The sequence below is a fragment of the Nannobrachium achirus genome, assembly GCF_963921795.1.
Source record: "Nannobrachium achirus genome assembly, chromosome: 3".
Classification (NCBI taxonomy): Eukaryota; Metazoa; Chordata; class Actinopteri; order Myctophiformes; family Myctophidae; genus Nannobrachium; species Nannobrachium achirus.
In genome coordinates, this window is record NC_137812.1 from 54,902,810 (window position 1) to 54,929,950 (window position 27,141).

At 40.5% G+C, this 27,141-nt stretch overlaps 2 protein-coding genes across 2 annotated transcripts; both read left to right on the top strand.

Moving 5' to 3' along the window:
* Positions 1-3,543: 3,543 nt before the first annotated feature.
* Positions 3,544-5,307, top strand: LOC308280972 (transcription factor LBX1-like; the record flags this gene model as incomplete). The annotated part of the gene is made up of 2 exons (XM_080721010.1): positions 3,544-3,880; positions 4,814-5,307. The coding sequence occupies 2 exons, from the start codon at positions 3,544-3,546 to the stop codon at positions 5,305-5,307; spliced, it is 831 nt and encodes a 276-aa protein (XP_080577136.1).
* A 7,641-nt stretch (positions 5,308-12,948) lies between these two features.
* On the top strand, positions 12,949-23,878 carry cenpk (centromere protein K). Its single transcript, XM_080721403.1, has 10 exons — positions 12,949-13,084; positions 14,461-14,600; positions 15,696-15,752; positions 16,152-16,215; positions 17,825-17,871; positions 18,846-18,928; positions 22,140-22,238; positions 22,697-22,808; positions 23,357-23,389; positions 23,607-23,878. Exons 2-10 carry the CDS (start codon positions 14,466-14,468, stop codon positions 23,754-23,756), a joined length of 780 nt encoding a protein of 259 aa, XP_080577529.1. The 5' UTR covers positions 12,949-13,084; positions 14,461-14,465; the 3' UTR covers positions 23,757-23,878.
* The last annotated feature ends 3,263 nt before the right edge of the window (positions 23,879-27,141 follow it).

A 27,141-nucleotide genomic window follows, 5' to 3' on the forward strand; every position in this document is an offset into this window, starting at 1 on the left:
GGGCAGGGGCTCAAGCCCCCTTTGATGTTTATGTGTGCACGTGCCTGGCCACAAATATCACTCTTTCATAAACAGCATGCAGCAGCACGTGGCTTCACTATGCACTGTCTGACTCACCAGGCTGAATGTCAGTCAGTGCACCACATCAAACGTTGTCCTGTTGTTATTTCTATAGCTATAACTATTTATAGCCACACTGCCTACAGTCCATTCATAATAGTTTCATTAATATTATAAATTACGTTCAGTAGGCCTATTGCACACTTTTATTTATTTTTTTATATTTTATTGTGTACCAATTGTTGTTGTTGTTGTTGTTTTTTTTTGTCACCTGATCTTTTTTTGTTTTATCAAATGTGTATTCTCCAATAGCTACCGGTATGTGAATATTTTTGTCTTATTGTTGACTTGGAAACTGAGTTCTATTTTTCTATTTAATTCGACGTTAATTGCAGTCAATTGACACTATTATTAAAACTAATTTCCAGTTAATTATTGTAGGTTATGTCTACTTGTCACGCTGTCTTATTGTTTCATTACAGTGATCAGGCTGAGCTGTCATTCTTCTGCATGTTTCTATATCAGTTTTTAGGCTACCTGGCTTATTTATTTATTTGTTTTCATTTATTACTGTTATGATGGTGTTTGTTTTTCGTCTATGCATTTCGTTATATTATGCGTCATGAAGAGGACCATGTTCAAATTTTCAATAAAAATAACCGGCGAGCTGCTAAATGTGCAATTTTTGTGTCTTTATAGTTTGGTTGTTTGTTTGTTTTCTCTCACACCACGTTGGGACCTTTTGAAGATGTCACAAAGCGACAATGGGCCAGACAGTGCTCTGCCTCCCTCTCTCACTCAGCTTGTTGTACATGTGTTCAGAATCTGGATTCATTCATCAATGGTTTCTCTCAAATAAAACCATTAAACGTTTTATGTGAAAACAAAATCTATCAGAAATAAACGGAGAGGGTCTGGTCATAATGATCTCAACGTAATGAACCCATCCTATTTTGGGGGGAACGTTCGCCAAAATATATAGCAGATCTACAAGCTCACAACCAAGAGATTCTTCCAAGTGCAGTCTCAACTCAGGTCCGTTTTTTTAGGTCTATTCTTTCCGTCTTACCTCCCTGCTCTCTCTCTCTCTCTCTCTCTCTCCCTCCGTTGTAGCACTTAATGTTGACTCATGTGCACTCTTCGCCTTTCTTCGGCCCTCTTAGGACTGAAAAGATGAAGTCTTTGTAAGATTTGACACACTCCAAAACAAAGCACAATGCACAAAGCACTTCACTCTCTATTGAAGAGTTGAATTTCCTAAATAACCAATAAAAGAGATAGACAGATAAGCTAGCATAATATGCAGCGTAATGCGTAATCTTTAAACAATTATTATGGTTTTGAATCGTAATTATTAAACATTCATATTGAAGATCATCAACGAACACAGGCCTATAGAAAACATGCTCCCCCTTCTCTTCCCTCTCCTGATGACATGTTATCATCAGTCTGTTAGTGTTTTATTTCCCCTGGTGGAAGAGTAGGCCTATCCTACATTATGATACTATATCAGTCATCACTGTAATATCAACGTTAAAATACACTTATCAGTCCTAGAAGCCCTCTTTTAGGGCAGGAGTGGGAATAATATCGTTCTGGCAGTAATATTACTCTCTACCACTAATAATAATACTCATACTAAGATAATAGCCTAATTATAATAATAACATTTTTGCTATATGGCAAGACAGCAGCAAATACAAAAACAAGCAAACCTTAAAAATGGATCCTGATGTAAAAATGTTTCTATTGCTAGCCTCTGCTAGCTAATAGAACAATACAATATAACAATACTAAAATTATTAATAAATTATAGCAATTCAATATTCTGTCACCAAAACCTAAATAATATAATATGGTATAGCCTGCATAGTAAAAAATAAGAATAATGCAAATCTGTCAAAAAAAATATTAAGCATTAATAAACAATTCATCCAAATTCCGTTACCAAAAACACTGAAGAATATAAAACAAACCCAAAAAGAATGTATTTAAATCTTACTAATCCCCGACAGAACGAACAAACGTCGTTCGTTTACATGCAGATTGGCCCGTCGGCAGAATGATTATTATTTTTCAGCTGAAGCACACAAAAATAAAGCCATCATCATCATCATCATCATCATCATCCTGCTGCCAGCGCTGGAGGAGTGAAGGCGGGGAGATTTGATCGGAGATGAAATATCTCGGCGCGGATGTAAAATAAGCCCTTTCGCTTGAGTTATGGCCCGGATTTGGCGATGCTGAGAGGGGGATGCGTATAGTCTCTCTCTCTCTCTCTCTCTCTCTCTCTCTCTCTCTCTCTCTCTCTCTCTCTCTCTCTCTCTCTCTCTCTCTCTCTCTCCCCCTCTCTCTCACACACAGCTCGTGCGTCGTGCTCCTTAACTCACCCCTCCCTCTCCCCAGAGGAGCAGGCATCGTCAGAGTTGATGTATCGCCAAGCTTTATATTACCTTTACAAAACAAAAGATCATCCGTTTCGTTCGGGTGGGAAAAAAATAGTCACTTTCTAATTCACTATAAACTCTATACATATCAGGAAAGACCATTCAAAAGCTCTCATGTATTTAAATACAATTCTGAAACAAATTATGACTTCTGAATTATTATTATTATCATGTTCATTACGCATTCACACTGACGAGCTTTTAGGCTACAGGCTGGGCTTTATCATCTCTCTCTCTCTCTCTCTCTCTCTCTCTCTCTCTCTCTCTCTCTCTCTCTCTCTCTCTCTCTCTCTCTCTCTCCCCCTCTCTCTCTCTCCTCATCTACCGAGAGGCCTATTCTGGTTTCCTCGCACCACACGGACTAAATTAGCCCAAAAGATGATGAGAGGAGCACAAAGCATTATGATTCCACGGGGCTCCTCCCTCCTCCTAGCCATGCGTCCTAATTAATGGGACACCCCAACTCGCCAAAAAGCCCCGCACTGGACTGCAACATAGTCAAAGAGTGTGACAGGGAGAGAAAGGGGAGAGAGCGAGAGCGAGAGAGATAGAGAGAGAGAGGGAGAGAGAGAGAGAGAGAGAGAGAGAGAGAGAGAAGCGAGGGTGAAAGTGCCACCAGAGAGATAATTGATTACCTCCCCAATCAATGATAACTTGTTAGTAGTCGTCAGATCTCTGTGCAACTCTTTTCGACCCTCGCCATTTTCAAGGAGGGCGTCTCACTCAGTCACTATACTCCGGACCTGCTCTTTCCTTCTCCTTATCTGACTGGGGACGATATACTTTTAAAGAACCATCCCATCCCGTTTTGGAATAGGAGCTTCTTTTTCACCCCCATCTGCAATCCTGCAATTATCCACGATGCGGGGGTAACTCGTTTTACTGTTATGCGACTGTTTTATATTTTCTTTCGATAGCCTTTCGTTGCTGTTATTTTTTTATTGTTTTGTTTTGTATCATTTTATTTATTTTTTTTTGGGACTGCTGATATTTCCAACAAACTATACAGCACTATAGCTGGCATTAAAAAAAAAACATGACATCCAAAGAAGTGTCCAAATGCAGCGAGAACGCGGTGGAGAACAGGCGGAGGGGCAGCCCGCTGGACCACCTCCCGCCGCCTGCCAACTCCAACAAGCCGCTCACTCCCTTCAGCATCGAGGACATCCTCAACAAGCCGTCGGTGAAGCGGAGTTACGCGCTCTGCGGGACGGCGCACCTGATCTCGTCCGAGAAGCACCACCGTCCGTCGGGCGGCCTGTCCCTGTCGGGCCGGGCCCTGCTCACCCAGACCTCCCCGCTGTGCGCCCTGGAGGAGCTGGCCAGCAAGACGTTCAAGGGACTGGAGGTCAGCGTGCTGCAAGCTGCGGAAGGTAGGCTATATCATCTAGCAAAATGTCTGCATGGCTTTTAAACATTGGGATCGGAATATCCTATTGGAGGATGCCTTTTGTGGAGCTGCATTCGGATCTCGTCCATTGTTTTTTATCTCATTTGTTATAGGCTATAAGATTTTTTTTTTTTTGCTAAATCCATTTGATGTTTTAATTTTGCGCGAGTAAAATCGGCCAAAGATAAATAAACTATAGTTACGTTATCGTCAGTGCATGATTTATTTGGCGTGGCTTGTTGTAGAGGAAGAGGAATTACATATCAGGTGTCACGGCATGATGATGCTATGACGGAATTAACGCATTGTGCCTTACATTTGGAAGACATTAGAACTAAACAAGCATGCGTAAATCCAGTTCAAACGAATTATAAAATGTATTTGTGCCACCAGGTTGAAATATTAAGACCCCTCTTCATTCATTCACCACAGACACAGGGCCATAGATATAACGCTGCCGTTTTACGCGCAGCCTGCAACGCCCTTGGCGCAGTAAGAGAGAGCGAGAGGCATGAACATAATAACTGACACATACCGTTGAACTAAACCAGTGGGTTTCAACCCTTTTCATACTTCGGATATTTTGTTGTCATTTGAAAGATTTTGTCCACAATTCCTCCATGCTGTATTGGGCAAGTGTTGCTCAAAATAATTCTTCTACATTCTCTAATTGTGTAGACTTCTTGTAAATGAAATAATGCAGATGTTTAACAATAATTTAACTCTTGATAGTCCACTTGGTTTCATTTTACGCTCAAGAGTTGAAGATAGATCTATAAGGGTCCATTTGGTTACCAACTCTCCATCATTTAGCAGGGGACTACATGGAACCCCCCTCATTGACCACTGGTGGTCCCCGGCCCACTGGTTGAAAATCAGTGAACTAAACCTCCTCTTTGTGTCTTCCCCCCCGCAGGAAGAGACGGCATGACGCTGTTCGGCCAGAGGAACACGCCGAAGAAGCGGCGGAAGTCGCGCACGGCCTTCACCAACCACCAGATCTACGAGCTGGAGAAGCGCTTCTTGTACCAGAAGTATTTATCGCCGGCCGATCGCGACCAGATAGCCCAGCAGCTGGGCCTCACCAACGCTCAGGTCATCACCTGGTTCCAGAACCGCAGGGCCAAGCTCAAGCGGGACCTGGAGGAGATGAAGGCCGACGTGGAGTCGGCCAAGGCCACGGGAACGGTGCCGCTGGAGAAGCTCGCCAAGCTCGCGGACCTGGAGAAGTGCGCCAACGGGACGCTGGGCCGCTCGTCCCCCTCCTCCCCCGGCGGCCAGCAGGAGCACGAGCTCGCCCACAAACTGCGGATGTCCCCCCTGTCGCCGTTCTCCTCGGACCACACAACGACTAGCAAAGAGGGGTCCGAGGACGACGAGGAGGACGTGGAAATTGACGTGGATGACTGATGGCCACTGTGGGGTTGGAAACGGTCACCACTGGACACTGGACAGACACAAAGACGGCAAATATCAACCCCCCCACTTTGGAAGACTTGTATCTTGTACTGCTTATATATTGTATACCATCTCAGAAACGTGTACCAAACTGTTATGACCTTTTTTATATATATCGGGCAACAGATAGGCCTATTCATAGTAAAAGCATGAAGAGAAGAAATGCAGTGGTATACGATTTATTAATTGGCAAGGTGTTTTCACTTGCAATCAAAGCAATATGGTCTGAAAATGATATAGGCTATTATACTTAAGTTATTGTTTTCTTTTTTCTTCTTCATTTTTACTGTTCGACACACACACACACACACACACACACACACACACACACACACACACACACACACACACACACACACACACACACACGCAGCCACGCGCACACACGCACGCACACACACACACACACACACACACACACACACACACACACACACACACACACACACACACACACACACGCTGTTATTAAGTATGGTCATGTTTAAAGTGTCACACAATTTCTCCCTTTGTTTTTTGCATGAGAATGCATGTTTTGATTTGTGACCATTGTCTATTTATTTTTATTTGGTGTTTTAAATTATTTCGCTTGTTTTATGTTGAGCCAAACCACCGTTTTCTCACTCCGGGCTCCTTTTCTTGCCCATCTGTAACCTTGACTTGGATTTATAGGCCTATACCTTCTGCTGCAGATGCATGATCAGAGTGACACACTCGGTTATACACAATATGCATTTTATGGGAATGCTCAAGCGATGGTATCAAAATAAAATTAATTTAGCCGTGATTTTGACAGCTACACTTTCTAGATTTATTGTTTGGATACAATAGAGTTACGGCTATAACTTTATTTTTATTTTTATTTTTACACCTGAAAGTGCCTTTCTAGAATCAGGACAGTAATTTGAAAAACCAATGCACAAACTGTAATGTATATACTATGGGAATAAATGGCTTTTTCTGAATATTTATCTTATATTGTTTAATTTAATGAATTCATTGCGCCAATAGTTGACTTTGTTACAACAGACAAAAACATTTTTAAACGCATCATTTGCCAATTTGGGCGTAGCCTAATCAAAGCAACCTATTTAGCGGAACACTTTCAGCAGGCTCCACTTTTTCAAATATTTTTTGTGCCATTCATTGTGCCTTTTCTAATAGGCCAGGGTTGGCTTTAGACATTTTGTGGCTCGGAATCTCTCAAATCTTTCACTTTCTAAAAGCGTGTCTTGGCTTTTTGACCCCGCGACGTACTTCCCCCATTCGGGGCGAAATTTATGTGAGAAACACAAATCTGGTCCCTGGAGAGGGAAAAAAGAGGGGACGTGGATGCCACAAAAAACACAAAGTTTTGGGCCAGTTTTCTCTCGGGCCTTTATAGAGCCCTGTTTTGTTCCAGGGGACTGGGCCATAATTTTGAGCGTAAAGCATGAAAACTGGGGACAAATGAGCAGCCTTCCCTGATGTGACAAGTCACAATGGAGCATGGCCAGTCTCCCGCAGGCAGCAATACTGAGACAAGTGTGTCCCGCCGCACAGAAAGGACGCAAACGTTTGGAGGCCATATGGTTTTTGAATTTTCCCCTCACAATTCGAGACAATTTGATGGATTGAGTTAACCCTCCTTTTTAAAGTGTTTAACTCGGCGCGAACAAAGGCCATAATGCATACATAGACTCTCGCCTTCACGAGGGCATCTGCGACTATTAATGTCGAGCCTCCTTTCTTCGCCTGGCGTTTTGAACAAGTCAATGAATTACAATGAAACTGACTTCTCTCTTTTTTTGTGAGCCACTTGTCTTTCTTCGCTTTTTAGCCCCGGAATAATATGTTTGACTTTTGTCCAAGAAACGTTTTCTAAACAAGAAAACGCCACACATTTTGCTTGAAAAGTGTTTTTCATGTTAAGCGGGGAGCCATAAAGAGCTGGAGACTGTGACATTTATGCCAAAGTCTGGTTAGGGAGCTCTTTTGTTTGTTTTCTTCTCATCTCTTTATTCTTCCCTGCTCTTTATTTCCTTTGTCTTTAAGGGGTTTAATGAGGCTGAAAACATGATGATGTGAGAAAGCAGTCCAAAAAGCCAAAAGGACTTTAAAAGATACACTCTTAAAATTGTTGGGTCAAAAACAACCCAAGTTGGTTATTTATGTAACCCAACACGTAACACTGTTTTGGACCAGCCCAACATGGGTTATTGCAGACCAACAGGGTTGGGTTAAGGCTGTGACCCAGCATGTTGGGTTGGGATTGTACAACCAAGTAATGGGTTAAAAGTGACTTTGCTGTTGGGTTAATGTGATACTGCTGATGGGTTGGAATCTAACACCCAAAAATGGCTTAAAAGTGACCTTGTTGTTGGGATTGTACGCTCATTCACATTAAATCTATTCATTTTTTTTTTTGCAACATTTTCTTCAATGACATTTTTCATGCTTAATCTACTCAAGGAAGAATGCATGCGGAGTAAATTATGCATTTAGTCGTGGCAATATATTACAACTTTGAACACAACAGATTATGTGGTGCTTCACATTAAAAGAACAGCAAACCTGTTTGTATGTGTCAGTCTGGACCATCTTAGTCATGGTTTCTGTTTCTGTAAGCAACTATGTTTTTTTATATATTTTTTAATTAGGGATTATGACTGGGCTACATCCACTGCGATCATCTACAATACAATGTTGTTTTCTCTATCTAAAACCATAAAATAATGGAAAAGTTTGTAAAAGATATCTGTATGGGAGCACAGTTGCATGCTGGGTAACTGCCCACCCACTTAGTTTAACCCAATAGTGGTGCAATTCACAAACCAATGTGTTGATAGACAGAGAGGGCGGGTCTATTTTAACCCAAGTTGGTGCAATGCAGTGAACCATGTGTTGGGTAAATTCGAATTCAAAAGCCTATACCAACACTTGGGTTATGAACTCAATGCATTTTATCTGATAATGTGGGCGGGCCATCCATAGCCCAACAGATGGTTTACTAATTTTAAGTATTTTTAATCCAATGTTTGGTCAAACTGACCCAACCTTTGACCCAACAGTGTCAACCCAGCAAAAGGGTTGAACATTTGACCCAACATTTTTAAGAGTGTAGCCTTCCTCCCGTTTAATCCTGCCTGTTGTTGGAATAATTGATGATAACTTCTTGGACGTTTTTTCTTTCTTTTTGTTTGTTTGCTTGTTTAACCAATAGCTATAATGTGTATGCTAGTTCATGCAGTTATAAGTTTAACCATTACTTGGCTGGCCCATCATCTCTTCGCCAAACAAATCCAAGTATAGATCAGTTATTTTCTTTGAATGTTCTTCACAGAATAGTTTGCAGAATTACGAATATTCTTTAGATTTCAGTGTTATAGGCTATAGAGGTCACATTATTATATTATATTATTATTATGCTATGTTAAATTAAAACGTTTATTCTAATCTAACAACTAGCTACACAGAAATGCTTTTAAAGCTTAAAGTTGAATATCACCTTTCTTTTTGTCTTTTTTCTTTTGGACATATACAACCATTGAATAAATAGGCAGGTATATATATATATATATATATATATATATATATATATATGTGTGTGTGTGTGTGTGTGTGTGTGTGTGTGTGTGTGTGTGTGTGTGTGTGTGTGTGTGTGTGTGTTCTCATGCAACTTTTTTGTGCGTGTGTACGTGCGCGCACCCGTGTGAGTGCATGCCAACTAGACAACTCTCTCTCTCTCTCTCTCTCTCTCTCTCTCTCTCTCTCTCTCTCTCTCTCTCTCTCTCTCTCTCTCTCTCTCTCTCTCTCTCTCTCTCCCTCCCTCCCTCTGTCTCTCTCCCTCCCTCCTCATATCAGTCACTCCTCTGCCACCGGCGTGACGCCTGCTCTGAATAAAGCGTATTTATGACTGGGTTGGGAGGTAAGGCAGGCTAACTTTATGGATCTCACTAGTTTATTTTATGAGCGGTTGTCAGGCGGGCTCCAGTGATAAGTAATACCACAGTCTGAGGGGCCAGTTCATGGTAATTAATGCGGAGGTTTTAAGTGTATTTCAGTATTTCAGTTCAAGATGGAAAAAATCACTAATTCAATCGTCCGGAAAATTGAAGTTTGATGCATGAGTCCCCTGCTGAAACAATAGGACCATGGCTGCAGCACACACTCTCATTTCAGCCATGTGCCTCGGCCTCCCCCCCTTTTGAACCCCTCATTTTCTGACCAATTTCTTGCGAGTTTATTCGGTGTACTCAGGTGAGTAGCCTATAGGGAGGAGAGAAATATTACAGTACATTTATTAACTCGTATTTACCCAGATCCAGGTAGTCCCATTGAAATATTGAGATATAGAGAGGTCATAAATTAAAAAACACAACTGTAGAGCTAAGGAATTAGAAGTGTCCATGTGGGGAATGGATAGCCAAAATGACGTGAATATGATTGAAGTTCTATTGTGTGTCCTTTGAAGAGCTCCAGGGAATTTTCCATAACAGATAGGCTACTTTAAAAGTCTTATCCTTTGTTAAAGGTTGTTTTTTTCCTGTTCAAAAGTTCAAGTTCTATATTCTGATAGCCTATTAGGCCTATACTGTTCGTTCCTATAGGGTTCAGGGGTCTTCCTTCTCAGCTCTGGGTCACCAATGTCATATACAATCAGGAAAGAGAACATATTTATCAGCTTCAATCACTGAATGATTAGCCTATGGGAATATATCTCACCATTCAGTTCAGATCTTTTGATCTGCATGGCATAATAATAAGTTGAGTAATAATAATAACAATAGGTAGGCATATGGGCCTTACGCTAAACGAAACAGGAATAACAACAGTAGATTATATGCTATAAGGCTCGAATCAATCCAGATTTGGCACCTGGATCCAAAATCCAGATATTTGTGTTGTAAATCATTCCATCCTCAGCTTAGTTGAGTTAGCCTATATATGCCTCTAAGTCTAAATGGAGCTGTAGAGTTGTAGAGTTGTAATCAGAGCCTTCCCGTCGAGCCAGTTAATACTTCAAACTTCAATTTTACGGGCGATTGAGCTAAGCATGTTCCTGACAGAGTTGATGTATGTATTAATTTCCTTTAGCAGCTGATTAATTAGGCTCGAGCTGAAGGCCCGAACTGAACGCCTTTGCTTTCGAATTTGCATATTAATCAAATTCTAGTTGATCGTTTCACATGATCTAGACTTTATAGTATAGGCTATATGTGATTTAAGAGACCTTTTCTCTTCGCTCGCTGGTGCTGCAGTCCTCTGTCCACTGTATAAAACCAAAGACGCAGAACGGAACGGGTTTGCCCGGCAGTTTGTGAGACGACAGAAAATTCACCTGTCAAGCAGATCAGAATGTCTCCGACAGGAGATTTTTTGCAATTATGTGTAATCCGTGTGTGTGTGTGTGTGTGTGTGTGTGTGTGTGTGTGTGTGTGTGTGTGTGTGTGTGTGTGTGTGTGTGTGTGTGTGTGTGTGTGTGTGTGTGCATGCGTGCGTGCGTGCGTGCGTGCGTGTGTGTTTGATTGCCTGACTGACTGACTGATTGACTGACTGATTGATTGATTGATTGATTGATTGATTGATTGAATACTTTATTAGCAGAAAAGCACAGGACAGTACAGGTCAGATACAAGGTTTATAGGAAAGGCCTAAAACTGTGTGCGCGCAGTGTTTCTCAAATGGGGGTACGTGTACCCCTAGGGGTACGCGAAGGTACTGAAGGGGGTACTCAAGAAAATGTACCCCAAAAAGAAGAATAGAGGTATTAATCATGCTAATATTGTTCATAGTTAAATAATTGACAACAATTGAATGAGGAGGGTAAAAAACATGTACTGTTATGTTTAATGATGACACATGGAGAAACTTGATATGAGCCTGAGTTGCTAACCCAAATTACATGGTACCAGGCAACTGGGATGGCTTTTAAAGTTGAAGTTATTGTCATGAAAACCGTTTGATTTTATATTCTTTGGATGGGGGGCTTAATATACCACTATTTATGTATAGTACTATAATTGCAGTTTTATAAGCAAAATGTTGTTGCCGGGAAAGGGGGAACTTGGATTCAGAAATCAGGGAAAGGGGGTACTCAAGCCAAAAAAGATTGAGAAATACTGGCCTAGCGCACTCTTTCTGACAGAAAAAGTAGGCCATGTGACTGATGTGAGTGTGGACTTAATAAGTCTGATTTATGTGTGAAACTAAAGTAGATTAACATACTGTATTTGTATAATATTAACTGTAGCTGCTGTAGGCTTTATAGGCCTAATTTTAACTACTTATGCTATAGGCCTATGCAACAGTTACACATGCTGGCAGTATAGGCCCTATAGATCAGTGGTTCTCAACCTTTTTATACCAAGTATACCAACTCAGAAAATATCTGTCTCCAATTACCACCATAACTGATGTTAAAATACAGGTGCACATAGACATACCACATCCTATTCAGCTATGCACACACAGGAGGCCAATGTATTCCTTGTTTATGCTGCATTTCTAAGCCAATAATTTGATCGGATTTAGCTACTACATTTGTGAACTCATGCTGATGATATTTCTAATGTGATTGTGTTACAAATCCTCGCTATAGGTGTGCCCTCATGCATGGCTCATGCTCATTTCAGCACGGCTGGAGAGCCTATTTCAACAAATTGCTCGGTCAGAAGAACTACCTGTATTTCACTCCACTTATACTTTTTTTCTTATCTTCATATTGAATTTTGTGCTATTGCCGAATTTATGAAAGTTTAATAAACCATCAACACGGACCTCATAATTATAGGCTAGCCTAATTGTCCACATTATTGAATTTGAACGCACGCTCCCAGACTATACAACAAACAAGTGAACTCTTTCAGGTGGTGACTGAATTGTGTGGTCATTTTTTTGGACGGTGGTCACTCAGTGAGGAGGAGTAAATAGAGACATCTGCTGGTAGGGACGAATAACACACTAGACTGGAGAATGTGGTACTGCTAGTCATGTGTAATAGCCTATGCATTTCCAGAATTACCATAATTCTAAATTCCAATGAAATCGATCTATTTGTTGCTAATATATAGTCTACCCTATATCAGTGGTTGGGTTGGTCTAGACTACTTTCAGTGCTTCTCAAACGCGAACCAAATGAATGTAGGTTATTTGGCCACGGACCCCCATCTGAAAATATTTTGTGCCAGCCCAGGGTGTTTCAATAAATACATAAAATTCATTATTTTAAGATTGTTTTGAAAATAGCAAATCTACAATCTCAATTATTGTGATGCTTTGTGAGATTGTAGATCAGCTATTTTCAAATAATACATGGGGTTTAGACTTAAGTGGGTAAAACTATACTAACTTGGAACCCCATCAAAGACCCTTGGCCTTGGGGTTCCCCGCTTCCCCCCCGAACACCACTTTCAGATACCACTTGTGTTACTAAACATGTTCGCGCATGCTGCGCAATTGCGCGCAGTTGTGGGGTTCGACAACACGTCTCGCACTGCCACTTGAAGCGCGTGACGTCATCAGTGTTGGGCGGTATTTACTGTTTTGAAAATGTTCGGTGCGGTGCAACCACCTCTATGGGTGAAACTCTGCGAACAAAATATTCTTTATAGAGAGCACATATCGACGGAGTGAATTACCTTGTAATCCCTGTGAATAACGTGGGCAAAGGTGCGTCAACATAGCCTGTTTCCACAGCAGCCTGCCTCAGCATTTACCCACTTCAGCCAAGGTTTCAGTCTTCATCATAGTAAGTGAACGTCGACACACCACGACAGTCAGACATCTTTTTTGTTTAGCTCTCAACGCGGCTTTTACAAAAACAAAACATGTTTGTGTTGTAATCTGTTTCATTCCTTTCTATCGGCTATCGGCTGCTCGCGATCCGAGTCACACAGGGTCGACGTAATTGTAAAATAAACGTCGACGAGGCTTCTAGGCTAGCTTGGCGATTAATAGTTTTGAACCCCATCATCCACATTATGAGCTTGATCCCATATACACTGACGAAGGAAGGCTGAATAGCCGAACGTTTCTTTCTCATCCTGATGTGTAATAAAAAAAGAAAAGGCAACTCTTGCCACTGTGTGCGATCCATATTCTCCTATGAAGAGCTTGATCCCTGGCCATACTAAACCTGACGCCCCGTCGTGGGTCCATAGCGTTAGTGGAGTTTGGACCAGAGCTAAACCTGGTGTAGAGCGCTGCCTCACAATTTGCCCCATAAGTCTACATTGTACATGTTGTAGACTCTACAACATAAACGTTCATATTTCAAAAATCAAGTGCTTACCCCACGGACACGGTCACGGATGTTACAATATTGTACGAGCAAGCAGAGGTACCCTTATCTTTCGTGTTGTTTAATAAAAAGCATTTTAATCCGATCGTTTAGAGAGGGGTTGTCAGAATGCCATGTGTAGGCCTGCCCTATTTAGCAAAATTAGCAAATTAATTGCCCAAAACAGAAATGGAAATAACTTTGCTTCTAGGTAACTTATAACTTATAAGGTGATCTAAGAGTCTAAGTCCATGTTTGTGAGGTCCAGAAATTAATCTGAAGTCATACAACCTTTCCTAATTAGCATAATTTGCATAAAAACGAGGTGAAAATAAGCAAATTGCTGTTTTTTTTTGCAAGTTTTAGTCAACTTTGAAAGCTTCTCACAGACTGTCTAAGTTTACAAGTCATCAATTATCATCATCCTATAAATATTTCATGCAACCCTTTGTCTGTGTAATAATTATGTAATAATCACGTGTGTGTGTGTGTGTGTGTGTGTGTGTGTGTGTGTGTGTGTGTGTGTGTGTGTGTGTGTGTGTGTGTGTGTGTGTGTGTGTGTGTGTGTGTGTGTGTGTGTGTGTGTGTGTGTGTATATATATATATATATATATATATATATATATATATATATATATATATATATATATATAGACCTATATATGTATATGTATATGTATATATATGTGTGTGTATACATATGTATGGTCACAGATTTAGGAGGTTTTTGTAGTACTGTAAGCTATCATGACTCTGTCTTAAGAGAATGGTATTTGGTTAGCAAAGTGATTAAAAGTTGTAAGCAACAGTACCCTGACTGCTGTTGTTCTCTTCTGTTCCGGCAGAGGCGATGAATCCCGACCAGGGTGGGATGGATCTCGAACGGGGTGCTGATCCCGTTTTGACCCCCTTCACAAAACTCTCCGAGGCCGCACAGACAGAATTGCGGGACAACTGTCAAAAGCAGTTTGCAGCGCTTGAATTGGTAAATGGATGTCTGAAAAATGAAACATTCTGCTTTATATAACAATAGAGTGGACATGGATGGATGAAGCTCTGCTTATAGAAGACTATACTCACAGACAGATTCAAATCCACTGTCTAGTGTCTAACAACTAGGTATTACACTATATAGATAGTGTATTGTTGCTGTCCGGCAGAAACCAACTAACTAAAAAAAATTGTCTTTCTCATAAATCAGTGCTATTGAACACCCTTTATGTCTGTGTTGGTTACAAAAATATTGAACCAATGAAAAGTAATAAAGCTTCTCTGACAAAACCAGCTAAGTCCATTGGATCTTCAAACTGTGCCAAAGCAGCTAATTCCACCAGAGGGGGTGGAGTTAGCTGGTTTAGCCCTCTCCCTTGCATGACAGAGTAGCTGCAGAAGCATGAATTAGCTTGGAAATTCATTGTCAGCTGTTCTAGTGTCTGATCAATGACGGACAAAACCTCCTAACCACTTGAGCTGGATGTTTTTTCACTTCCTGATTTTGAAGTTATCTGTTTTTTGCACGACAGCAGAGATATATGACAGTAAGCGTCAGGTGATTCTAAATCACCTGACTGCTCAGTATTTATATTTATTCTTTAATGCATATGTAGCGTAAGAAGGTGCCATGGCATTGGTCCGAAGGCTCATTAGTCCGGAAGGTTCATTAGTCCAAATTTGTTAAGAATACGATGCCTAACTCTAACCCTAACCTCAGTGACCCTAACTAAATTCGGACTAATGAACCTTCGGAGTAATGAACCTTCGGACTTATGGGCAGTCCCCGGTAAGAAACACTGTAGGACTTTGTTTAGGCTTGATATTTTGCTGGAGGGTGATCATAGGTCATGATGACAAGACATGGGGTCACTCAAATAGTTAAGCCTAATTTCACCCAGTAGATTTCAAGATGTGTTTGTGAGCAAAGTGGTGGACACTGGGCAGATTGACAGACTGGCCAACTTAACCATTAGAGCCCTGCTGCTAGCAGGCCTAAAATGTCAGATGCCAATGAGCATTAAATATACACCATACTCTTACATAGGCACATGTAATTAATGTTAATTGGTATGTTTTTATTTTCCAGCTGCAGGATGAGATTGTCTTGTTTGAAACGGATATGTCTGGGGAGACCCTGCCAGAGGTGAGATCATGATAACCACTTGGGGTTGTGTTTTGCAGCAAAGCGCTGGTCAAGGTTATAGGCACGTACCCTCGAAAAAGATGTTGTTTGTCTACTATTTCTTCAAATATGAGATGACATTTGCACATGATGGGCTTACCACATCCGGCAACACCTGTTGCACACAACAAATTTGTTTTTTTATTCATGATTCATATTTTTCCTGAAACAGTAAATAGCTGTTTTATGTTCATGTGACTCAGGCCTCGCCACACAAAGTGTGAGATCCACATGAAGTAATGCTGTAAATTCAAGCCAAATTATTTGTATAGTACATGTCATGCTCAGAATTCTATTTGATTCTCAGGGGGGAGGGAAAAAATATCTACTAATATAAGCAAATTCTGTTTTAATCTCCAGGCAGTGAACCGACTGATATTGACAGAAAGTGAATTGGAGATGTCTATCAATTCAGTGCCGAAATGTAAGTTCTGTAGTTAAATCCTTGTATGTCCAAAACCTTTTCAGGAAAAAAAAGTAACTGTTCCAGTGGATCCAGTGTAGTTAATATTATAATAAGCTCTGGTTAATACTTTTCAGTAGTTAATATGTATAAAACCCACTCACCTGGTAGAGCGCATACCATTAAAGGTGTATTCAGTGATAATGAAAGTGGCGGGGGTCATCTTGTCGCTTACTGGCCTTACAGCGTGGAAATGTTTAGTTTTTTATAGATTTTTTACACCATTATAATGTTCTCGTTTTGATCATTAGACCCAATCACTGAATATCGGTAGGCCTACGTCTCCAGCTTCAGGATATGTATTATACTGATTTACTACGATTAAACTACTGAACTCATTTTATGAGTTCAGTAGTTTACAATCTAGGCATTAAGCAGACGTTCTTAATTCAGAGCGACTGTGGTTCTCAAAACCTTTATTTTGACCATCATAACTAAACATCATAACATAACTACGGCCATACTCTACCCTGATTGGTCGAGGACTGGCTGGCCACCTCTGAAAACCGAATCTAGCTATGCTCGTAACACGGGCCATGGTGGAAGTCCTTATATGGTCAGCTCACATTCTAGTGAGGAGAATGAATGGAAAATGTACCAATTATATTTTTATTTGAATGAAATACAATCACTGAATATACCTTTAAGGCTCAGTCCTTACTCTGCCGGCCCGGGTTAGAATCCAACCTGAGGCTCTTGTGCTGCATGTCCTTCCCCAGCTCCTTGTTTCCTGGGTGTCTGTGTCACTGTAATAAGCGTAAAGCGTGACAATGCTAAAAAATACATCTTTAAAACCCACAGACAGACTTAATAGTAGGGCAGGAGAGGGGCTCCACCAGCACCTCCAACAACACTTTTTCGAAACCTGTTTTTTTTAGGGCCCTTATGGTGTCAAGTTATAATTTCTTCTTATTGCCGTGGTCAACTAATGTGAACACTAATGGGATTCATTTTTAATGATTTCTTGCACCTACCCATTCACATTCAGCTCCCCCCCCTCCCATGATTCTGAATCCATTGCAAGCATTTGTGTAGCATGAAGAACATTCCTCGGGCTAAAAACCCACAAAACTATGGTTTTGTGATGAAAAGTCATCACTTTTCACAGTTTTGTGAGGTCCATGTTTAGTTTTTTCGTGCAAAACAAATGCTTGCAATGGATTCAGAAGAGGATCTAAATAGCAGATATACAAGCTACTGTACTTTTGCACAACACTGTCCTATGGCAAAGTATAACATAGGCAAATGTGATAAAGAAGATAAAAGATCTCTATTCGATGTGTATGCATTGTGTATGTATTCACAGCAGGGGCCAACTTTGTATGTTGTTTACAAACCGCAAATGACACAAATCCTACTGGTTAGTCTTTATATACAATTAATTGAAAAAATTAAGAAAAGTGGCACAGCTTTGTTTATGGTCTACAAGTCATGGTAACACATTTAAACCAAATATTTAATTAACACTATTTATACACTGAAAGCAGATGCAAAACCGTACATACAGTATTTTATGTGTACAATGTCATATTTATCTGTCAATTAAAGACAATTTTTTTCTTTCGCTCAGTGTCGTCAAAAAATCCTGAAGTTTTACTTCAAGTTGGAAAAGAAGAGGTAAAGTAAATGCACAACATCCTTCATCACTTGTTTATGTGTTTATTTATGTAAAGTGTTAAATGCATCCACTAGATTAGAATGTAGAACAGCGGGAACATCACAATTTTACATATTATGCTAATTGTTTAGTTAACAGAGCACTTGTGTTATTTTATTTATATGATTTAAAGCTATACTGTGTAAGTTGCTCAACTAGTGGTCAGTAGCGGTATTGCTTTTTTCGGCCGTTTTTCGGCCGGAGTCGTCGCGGACCACCGCCGCGGACCACCGGAGCGGCGCCAGCAAACCACCGCGACCGATAGTAATCCGTGGAGGGGTAGAACGCATGGTAGAACGTAATTTTCTGGCCAGGATTTGTGGATTAAGAGGTTAAAATCCTTCACCATGGTAAACACTGTAGCCAAGCGGAGGCGCTTCCTGGAGACCAGAGCAGATAAGCTGTGATTGGCCGGTAGTGTACCATGTGTGCATGATCGGCGATGTGATTGGGCAACGTATACACAACGTATACAGATGATGCAGAATACGTCATTTTGGCGCGAAATCCCGCCCCTGTCACTGCTAAGAAGAAAACATATAAAGGGAAGGCTTCAGAAGCTGAAAATAACGGAGTGGGTGTTCTAAAACTTTAGCGATTTAACAGTTAGGACAATTTTAAGATTTGTTTTATAAAAAAAAGTTACATGGTACAACTTTAAGGGCATGAGCTATTCAGCTATATGTGGCCTATGGCCTATAATTTGGGTGAGTTTGCAAAAATCTGCCTCCTGGTGGTGCTATAACAGGCTGAGGGGAAATAGTTCTGAGGTTCTGCTTTGGCCTCCAGGGAGTGTGTGTTTGCGCACAGGTTCAAGTTGATGGTGCCAATGATGCACACACGGATGGACAGGGGGCAAAAACATAATCTCTACGCCACACCTTTGACTGTTGACTACATTGTTCCATTTTACGTTTCCCTCTGTTTGCCTCAGATGCAGAAGCATTGCTCAGAGCTTGAGATGGTCCTTTCATGGGAAAAAGTCAAGAGAGACAAGTTGTTAGAAACACTTGAATGGTAACCTGTCAAATAACAGTTTATTGTATTTGTTTGCTTTTAATGAAAACCCTCCTACCCAGGGGGCAAACCAGCCTTTTTTTAGGAAACCTGCATTTGCCCCGACATACTAAGTTGTCCACCAGAAATATTATCTATGACCCAGTAGGATCACAACCTATATGGACAACCCGGTCAATTTGTACAACAAAGTCCAATATGGCCGCCTTTAGTTTTAATGGGGCAAAATTTTAAACTGAGGGATATTTCCACGAAACTTCACAGGTTGATCAATGGTATACATATGAACATCTTTTGTATTGCAAGTTTCCATGAAATCCAATATGTCCGCCACAATATGGCCGCCATAATGTAAGGACCCAGAAAATAGGTTTTGCCTCTAACTTCTGAACCAGATGAGCTAGAAACGCAAACTTGGTGTCTATTTCATGGTGTCTGACCATGGGAGACTCAATGGAATAGCTAATTTCATTATTGGGTGTGTCTGGACCTTTATTGTGCATATTTGCAAGATGGTGGACTCCCAAAATAGAGCTTTAACATAATTTCTACCATGATTGTTGACTGCTTTTGCAAATACAAGCAATATGAATCCATTTGCTAAGATTTATGGCACAGAAGGGACTTATACCTGTATTATTCTTGAGTTTGCATGTTGTCAAAATGGCTGTAAACGAGATATTATATTTCCTGTCCGATTCTACTGTATGTAGTTGTAGCAATGACTTCAGATAAAATCAGAGACCAAAACAATGTATCTTAGAAATTATTTTTTAATTTAAAAAAAAAAAGAAAAAAAGAGAGAGATTATCTCAATGAAATGAATGCAACTGCCTTTTTGGGTCTTTCACACATAGACATGCACATGCTTTCCAACAACTTCAGCTTCAGGGAAATTATAATGAACACATGATTAAAACAGGCTGCATTATAATGCAAATAATTGCTAGTCACTATCACTGTCATGTGTACCTATCCTGCTGCATCTTGTCTCCAGTCCTTGGCAACGACACCCCAAGTAGCTTGCAATTCCCTTCTTCGCACATGAACAGTTTTTCTGGCAGCCTTTGATACAGCTACATGATATTGCCTTGTCCATTGATATAGGCCAGGCTGGCTCTGTAGATGGACAGGGGACTGCCTTCCCATCACTGAGAGACCATCCATATTTCAGTGAAGCAAGGGATGTCTGGCTTCGCGATGTGTGCAGTTTTATCTATTATGGCTGCTAGAGCAGCTCTTTTCAGGTGCAGGCCAAAGACATTTTCTGTAGGTGGCAGCAGCTTCAACAGAGTTGATCGGTTATTTAGGAACTTGTACACTCTCAGCTTTGCCAGGTCAAAGTCCTCCGAATGGTCAGCTTTTGATGCATATACAGCTATTGTGAGGTCTCTAGCCTGATTCTTGACATCCTCTGAGAGGGAATAAGAGGAATTTTCACCAAACTCCTGAAGTGCAGGGAGATCTAGACCCATGCTGGTCTTGAACCATGCCTTCTTTCCAGTGAAAAGGGGATAGCTGGTGGTAGCTCTGCCACTCAGGCTGTGAATAAAGGGCAGGGCACGACACTGTGCGAGTCCAAGGGCTGAGACCATGTGATGGATAGGAAGATATGCATCCTGCTCTGTTCTCACCCACAGCTCTGGAAGGTCTAGGAGGTGGGTGGCAGCATGATATAGGCACATGATGATGATGTCTGTGTCATTAGCATGGATGACAACTCTGTCAACTTTTTGAGCCTGGTAAAGAACACAGACATCATTCACTTTTGCTGTGACCGGTACAGTGGACCCTGTCTTAAGACAGCTGAGCAGGAACACAGGTATGTCTTTTGCAGGTATTCAAAACCTGCAAAAGAATATGAAGTCTCTGCACAATATACAGCTCCTGATCCTCAAGAGTTTTTTGCTGTCTCTGAAAACAAAGCAAACCTTCTAAGATTCCTCTGTGAAGAATGGTGTCAAAATGAGACACTTAGGTCTGCTCTTGGTACAATTCATCTTTACCTGAGTGGAGGATTTAAAGAAGAGACAAGGAGTGTGGTGATCAAGGAGGGGTGTGTTGTTGATGTCCCTGCACTAGAGTCAACACAACAGGAGGCCGACACAAGGGTAATTCTACACACCATCTACAGTGTCCAGGCTCACAAAGTTGATAGAGTTGTCATCCATGCTACTTGGGGTGTCGTTGCCAAGGACTGGAGACAAGATGCAGCAGGATAGGTACACATGACAGTGTTAGTGACAATTATTATGCAATTATTTGCATTATAATGCAGCCTGTTTTAATCATGTGTTCATTATAATTTCCCTGAAGCTGAAGTTGTTGGAAAGCATGTGCATGTCTATGTGTGAAAGACCCAAAAAGGCAGTTGCATTCATTTCATTGAGATAATCTCTCTCTTTTTTTCTTTTTTTTAAATTAAAAAATAATTTCTAAGATAGATTGTTTTGGTCTCTGATTTTATCTGAAGTCATTGCTACAACTACATACAGTAGAATCGGACAGGAAATATAATATCTCGTTTACAGCCATTTTGACAACATGCAAACTCAAGAATAATACAGGTATAAGTCCCTTCTGTGCCATAAATCTTAGCAAATGGATTCATATTGCTTGTATTTGCAAAAGCAGTCAACAATCATGGTAGAAATTATGTTAAAGCTCTATTTTGGGAGTCCACCATCTTGCAAATATGCACAATAAAGGTCCAGACACACCCAATAATAAAATTAGCTATTCCATTGAGTCTCCCATGGTCAGACACCATGAAATAGACACCAAGTTTGCGTTTCTAGCTCATCTGGTTCAGAAGTTAGAGGCAAAACCTATTTTCTGGGTCCTTACATTATGGCGGCCATATTGTGGCGGCCATATTGGATTTCATGCAAACTTGCAATACAAAAAATGTTCATATGTATACCATTGATCAACCTATGAAGTTTCGTGGAAATATCCCTCAGTTTAATATTTTGCCCTATTCACCCCCCATTAAAACTAAAGGCGGCCATATTGGACTTTGTTGTACAAATTGACCGGGTTGTCCATATAGGTTGTGATCCTACTGGGTCATAGATAATATTTCTGGTGGACAACTTTGTATGTCGGGGCAAATGCAGCACACCTTCCTTTGCCCCCTGGGTATCCAGTGTAGTAATTCTAGTAGTAATAGTAATCATAACAATATAATACATATTTTTTTTCTTTCCAGGGAACAAAAGTTGCTGGAGAAGAAACAAGAGGTGTATAATGTTGCTGTTGCTCACACTGAGCGAATAAGAACGGAGAACGAGCCTATGTCAATAAAAAGGTAGGTCTTCTGACCCTTTTTTACACAGGTGTCTCCTCCTCCTTGTTTTTAGCTAGCAGTGCTACAGTAATATGCCAGTTTTAAGGAACAGCTCTGTATGCAAGCATGCAGCTTGTTGAATCTCCCTCCCTTTTATATTTGTGCCTATCTATGTTGTGTGCCTATTGTGGGGCGGCTGTGGCTCAGGAGGTCGTCCAATGATCTGTGGTGTGGCTCCTCCTGCCCACATGTTGAAGTGTCCTTGGGCAATACACCGAACCCCCACATTGCCTCCAATGAGTCGGTCGGTCGTAGCTTGCCAACATTGATGTGTGAATGTGGGAAGTGAGGCGCTGGTGTCGACTGTTCGCCGCTTCACCTCCCAATGTATGAATGCGCTTTTGAGTTCAACTTGCTTAGAAAAATGCTATAAAAATGCAATCCATTATTTATTTGTATTATGTGCATGTACTCCACAGACACTTGCTGAACATCAAAGACAAGATCCAGAAATTGAGCAACTTCAATGGCAAGCTGTTGGAGATATTGATAGATGTAGTGGAGAAACACTTCGAAACACCAGAGGATGAGGTGTGATGAGAAAACACGACAAACAACTAACTGACACACACACACACACACACACACACACACACACACACACACACACACACACACACACACGTATACGCATCCTCCTCCCCTTCCTTGTGCCCCAAAGCCAGGCAGTCTGGACATGAGAGATATCATGCAGACAGAGAGTGAGAGAGAGACACACACACACACAAAGACACACACACACACACACACACACACACACACACACACACACCCCTATATGGGAGAGAGATCTGTGTGTGTGTGTGTGTGTGTGTGTGTGTGTGTGTGTGTGTGTGTGTGTGTGTGTGTGTGTGTGTGTGTGTGTGTGTGTGTGTGTGTGTGTGTGTGTGTGTGTGTGTGTGTGTGTGTGTGTGTGTGTGTGTGGTTGGACAATATGTACGTATGCTATACATTCAGTAAATTCCCAAGAAAGTGAATGCAATATGAGGTCTAGCAATTGAAAATAAATGTACTTGTCTGTTTCCATTACCAATATGCGGTTAAATCAAACTCTTTCTGTTTTTCATTTGGTTCCACAGCAAAATCTGCTTCCACTCGAAACAATTTTGGAGGTAGGTTTGATGTTCTACATTTCTTAAGAAGAAACTTAAAGTATATTGGTGAATGAGACCCTAGTTGACCAGAGTACTCTAGTGCTCTATACTTGGTCCCCTCGTTTTTTTCTCCCTAAACCAAATCGAAAAATAGCCTATCTACAAGTAAATACCTAAAACATGAATTTGAATTCTGACTTGACACATTTCCCCCCTCTTCACTACTCCTGGCCAGCTTCTGATGAACAAGGCTATCCAGACAACACATGACCCCTATGTGACAATTGATGAGAGCTTCTGGCCACCATACATCGAGATACTGCTTCGATACGGCATCGCAGTTAGGCATCCAGAGGACAACTTCAAAATCAGACATACCTTCTAGTACAGTAGAGATTGTCAGGAAACTGAAGAGTCTGGAAGTGAATCGAACCTGGGACTCAATGGTGTTTTTATTCTGAGAGTATTTTTTTATTTTTCTATGGAATAAAGCAAAATGGAAAATGGCTCTTGCCCCACAAGTGATTTTTTTTAAATGGATTACAACCACAGTAGTCTCGCGTGGCCAGACTGTTGCCTCCGCGATTTGGTCAAATGCTCCCAGCATACAGTCTGGCGCATCAAGAGAAGAACGATGAGTACCCGGTCAAAGCGGAAGTGAAGCCTCCTCGTCACTTCCGCTTCCGTCTCACATCGCACACATTTATCTATATATTTTATATAAATAAAAATCATATAAGCATGTTTAGCTTGCTGCTTAGCAGAAATGACATTTTTAAATATATTTTTTTGAACGTTAATGCCCGTTTTCGATACTCGCCGTTAGGGAGCTGCTGTTCCAGACTCTATATAGCATTCAGAGATTGTGGAATAGTTGTCTGGCTACGCGAGACTACAACCACAGTGACATTTTGAGCTTATACAGTAAGCTCTTCCTCAGACAATGAAACACTGAGCATAGACAACCCCTGACAGGTCACCTGACCCAGCAGGCATGCAACATCAATTGATGCAATGCTTATCACAGAAATATGACAAAATAAGTGATATTGTGACATGCATAAATACAATGCACAATACAAACCCAACAGAAAACAATATACGGTAAGTATGTGTGCGTTAGTGCTGCACAATATATGGTTATCGAGGTATTACCATGTGCAATATCAGTATCACAAAAGGCCCTGGGCAATGTATCAGTCATATTGTTGCCTTTTGTTACATTTAGAATATTAAAAAACAATGTGGAAACCCAATAGCACAGGGATGTCCAAGCCTTTCTTTGTGTGTCCCTAAGTTGACTGTCTCTCCCCCCCCCCCCCCCATGACTTCAGAAAGTAGCATATTGGATAGGAAACCATATAACATAAAACGTATAAGTACCATGGTTTAATTTGCCCTTTTATCAATGTTTTAGGTTGCATTACTGTTGTGGTAAAGCATAACATGACATAGAGGAAATTGTTACATTTTCCCAATTCTGAGAATATAAATATATAAAAAAATCTTACTCAGTGTTCCCAATGTGCTACCATATTCTTCATTACACAAGGAGTAATTGCCATCTTTAACATAAAATGCCCCCCCTGTTATGGTCCCATTTGTCCCATTCATGTGTGATGCATTTGGTCAAACAGCTGATTTGGTCAGACAGCTGAACATGCCCTCTTTCAGATTTTTTTTTTAGATCCTGGAGAGAAAAAAACATGTCTAGCATGAACGTTCCAGAGATATTTTACAAATACATTTGAATTAGAGTAAATCTCAGATACAACATGGCAGGTACATTTGGCAACATTTCACTTGCTGTCAACACCACTTTCCCACCACATGATCAGCACAAATGCATTGATTGATTGAAGAGTGAAGACTTTAATATTAGAAGTTTGCATTGGAAAAGGTACAGTTTCATGACAGTACAGCAGGGTTTCCTGCAGCACTTTACAGGCCAGGCGCCCCGCCTGGCCAGAAAACCCCCCCGCCCCCCCAAGGGTATAAAAAAAAAAAAAAATCTTTTTTTTTTTTTTTCAAAAAAGTTTTTTTTTCAAAAAAACTTTTTGGACCTCCAACAATGTACTAGGCATGATCGCGATCGCGAAATTGCATGTTTAACCCCCATACCAACCCTATCTTTCAAACATGGCAGCCATGTTTGTTTACATTTGAAGAAAACATAAGGGCTGGTATCTCCTGAATGCCTGAACGGATTTCCAAGCGAATTTTTTTGTTTGAAAGCTGTGAAAAGCGTGTACATGCATAGTGCATCATCTGTGCACGAATTCGTACACCAGCGTGCACACTATTTTTTTAACCCTTTGGTGGCGAACCGGCAGTATAAGTTATTCAATGTTGAATAAATGTGGATGATAGCATGTAGTTGTGTTTTCCGTCATCATGGGCACATTCATGTGTTTTTTATAGGGCAAAAATAAGAATTAATATTAAAAATTAAGTGAATTAATTACTCGAATTAATTAATTAATTATCAAAAAATTTCGGCGCACGCGCTTCGCGCGTGCGCCATGACATCCCCCCCTGGTCAAGACTTTTTCCTGCAGGAAACCCTGTACAGTTCACTTGTACTCGGTCAACTAAAAGGATAGCCTACCTCAAAAAAGCTTTTGGGCTTATTTCAATTGGGGTCCTTTTATTCATGTCATATAACATAAAATGACAAATAAAACACAGTACTATGCAGAAAATATATAAAAAAGAAAACCAATCGTAAAACAATGCAAAATAAATGCATGATCATTACAAAATAAATGGGACATCAGTCACTGTAAAGGGAAATCGACAGGCAATCCAATATTAGTAGGAATGGGTGCAGTATCAATCGAGATATGATCACATTTCCAAGGGGTTTATAAATATAGATAGAAACATAATTAGAGTGGATATGACATGCATTTCAATATGCACACTCACACTATCAACAACAGATAACATGTTGATACCCATTTGATCCATGAACAAATATTGACATCTGCAAGTGTATAAACCAGGGGGTCTTCAACAGGGAGTCCGGGATCCCTAAGGGGTCCTCAGAGCATACTACAGGGGGTCAACTTTTTTATATTAACCACATGAACCCGAGCATCCATATTCTGAGAACTTTAGCCAAAAATAGCAGATCTACAAGCTCACTAGATCGGCTATTTTCGGCAAAGAGCTTTGGTGTAGAGGGGGAAAAAGAGCAGACTAGAGTGAACGGTCAAGTTTATTAAGTATTGGTAGTGGTTAAATAATCTGAAAACAAATTGACATGAATCCTGTCAAACAATGAAACTATATGGAATCTATGAACAGGTTGTGGGGTCCCTGCTTCATCTCTCTCAACTAAGGTCCTTGGCCTGAAAACATTTTTTTTCCTTTTTAATATAAATCTTTATTCAAACATCATGACGTACAATTAACAAGACAACAAACGACAAGTTATCAATACATCAATATAAAACAAAGCATAGCCAGGGGGAATTAGCCTACTAAACGAAAATATTAAAATGTGAACACAAAAGAGTAGTTTTTTCAGCCTTCTTATTTTTTGAGTCACGAATTGTTTGAATATACTGCTTGGCTTCAATCTCAAATAACATGAATAATGGCTTAGAGTGACTAAATTTAGACTTATGGATATGAAATTTGGCCAGAATTATTATTAAATTAATTATAAATACCTCGTGTCTTTTCTTGTTACAATTACTATCATAGCCAAACAGCACATTCTGCCAATAAAGATTAAAGTCAGGGTCAATATTATCAACAATAAA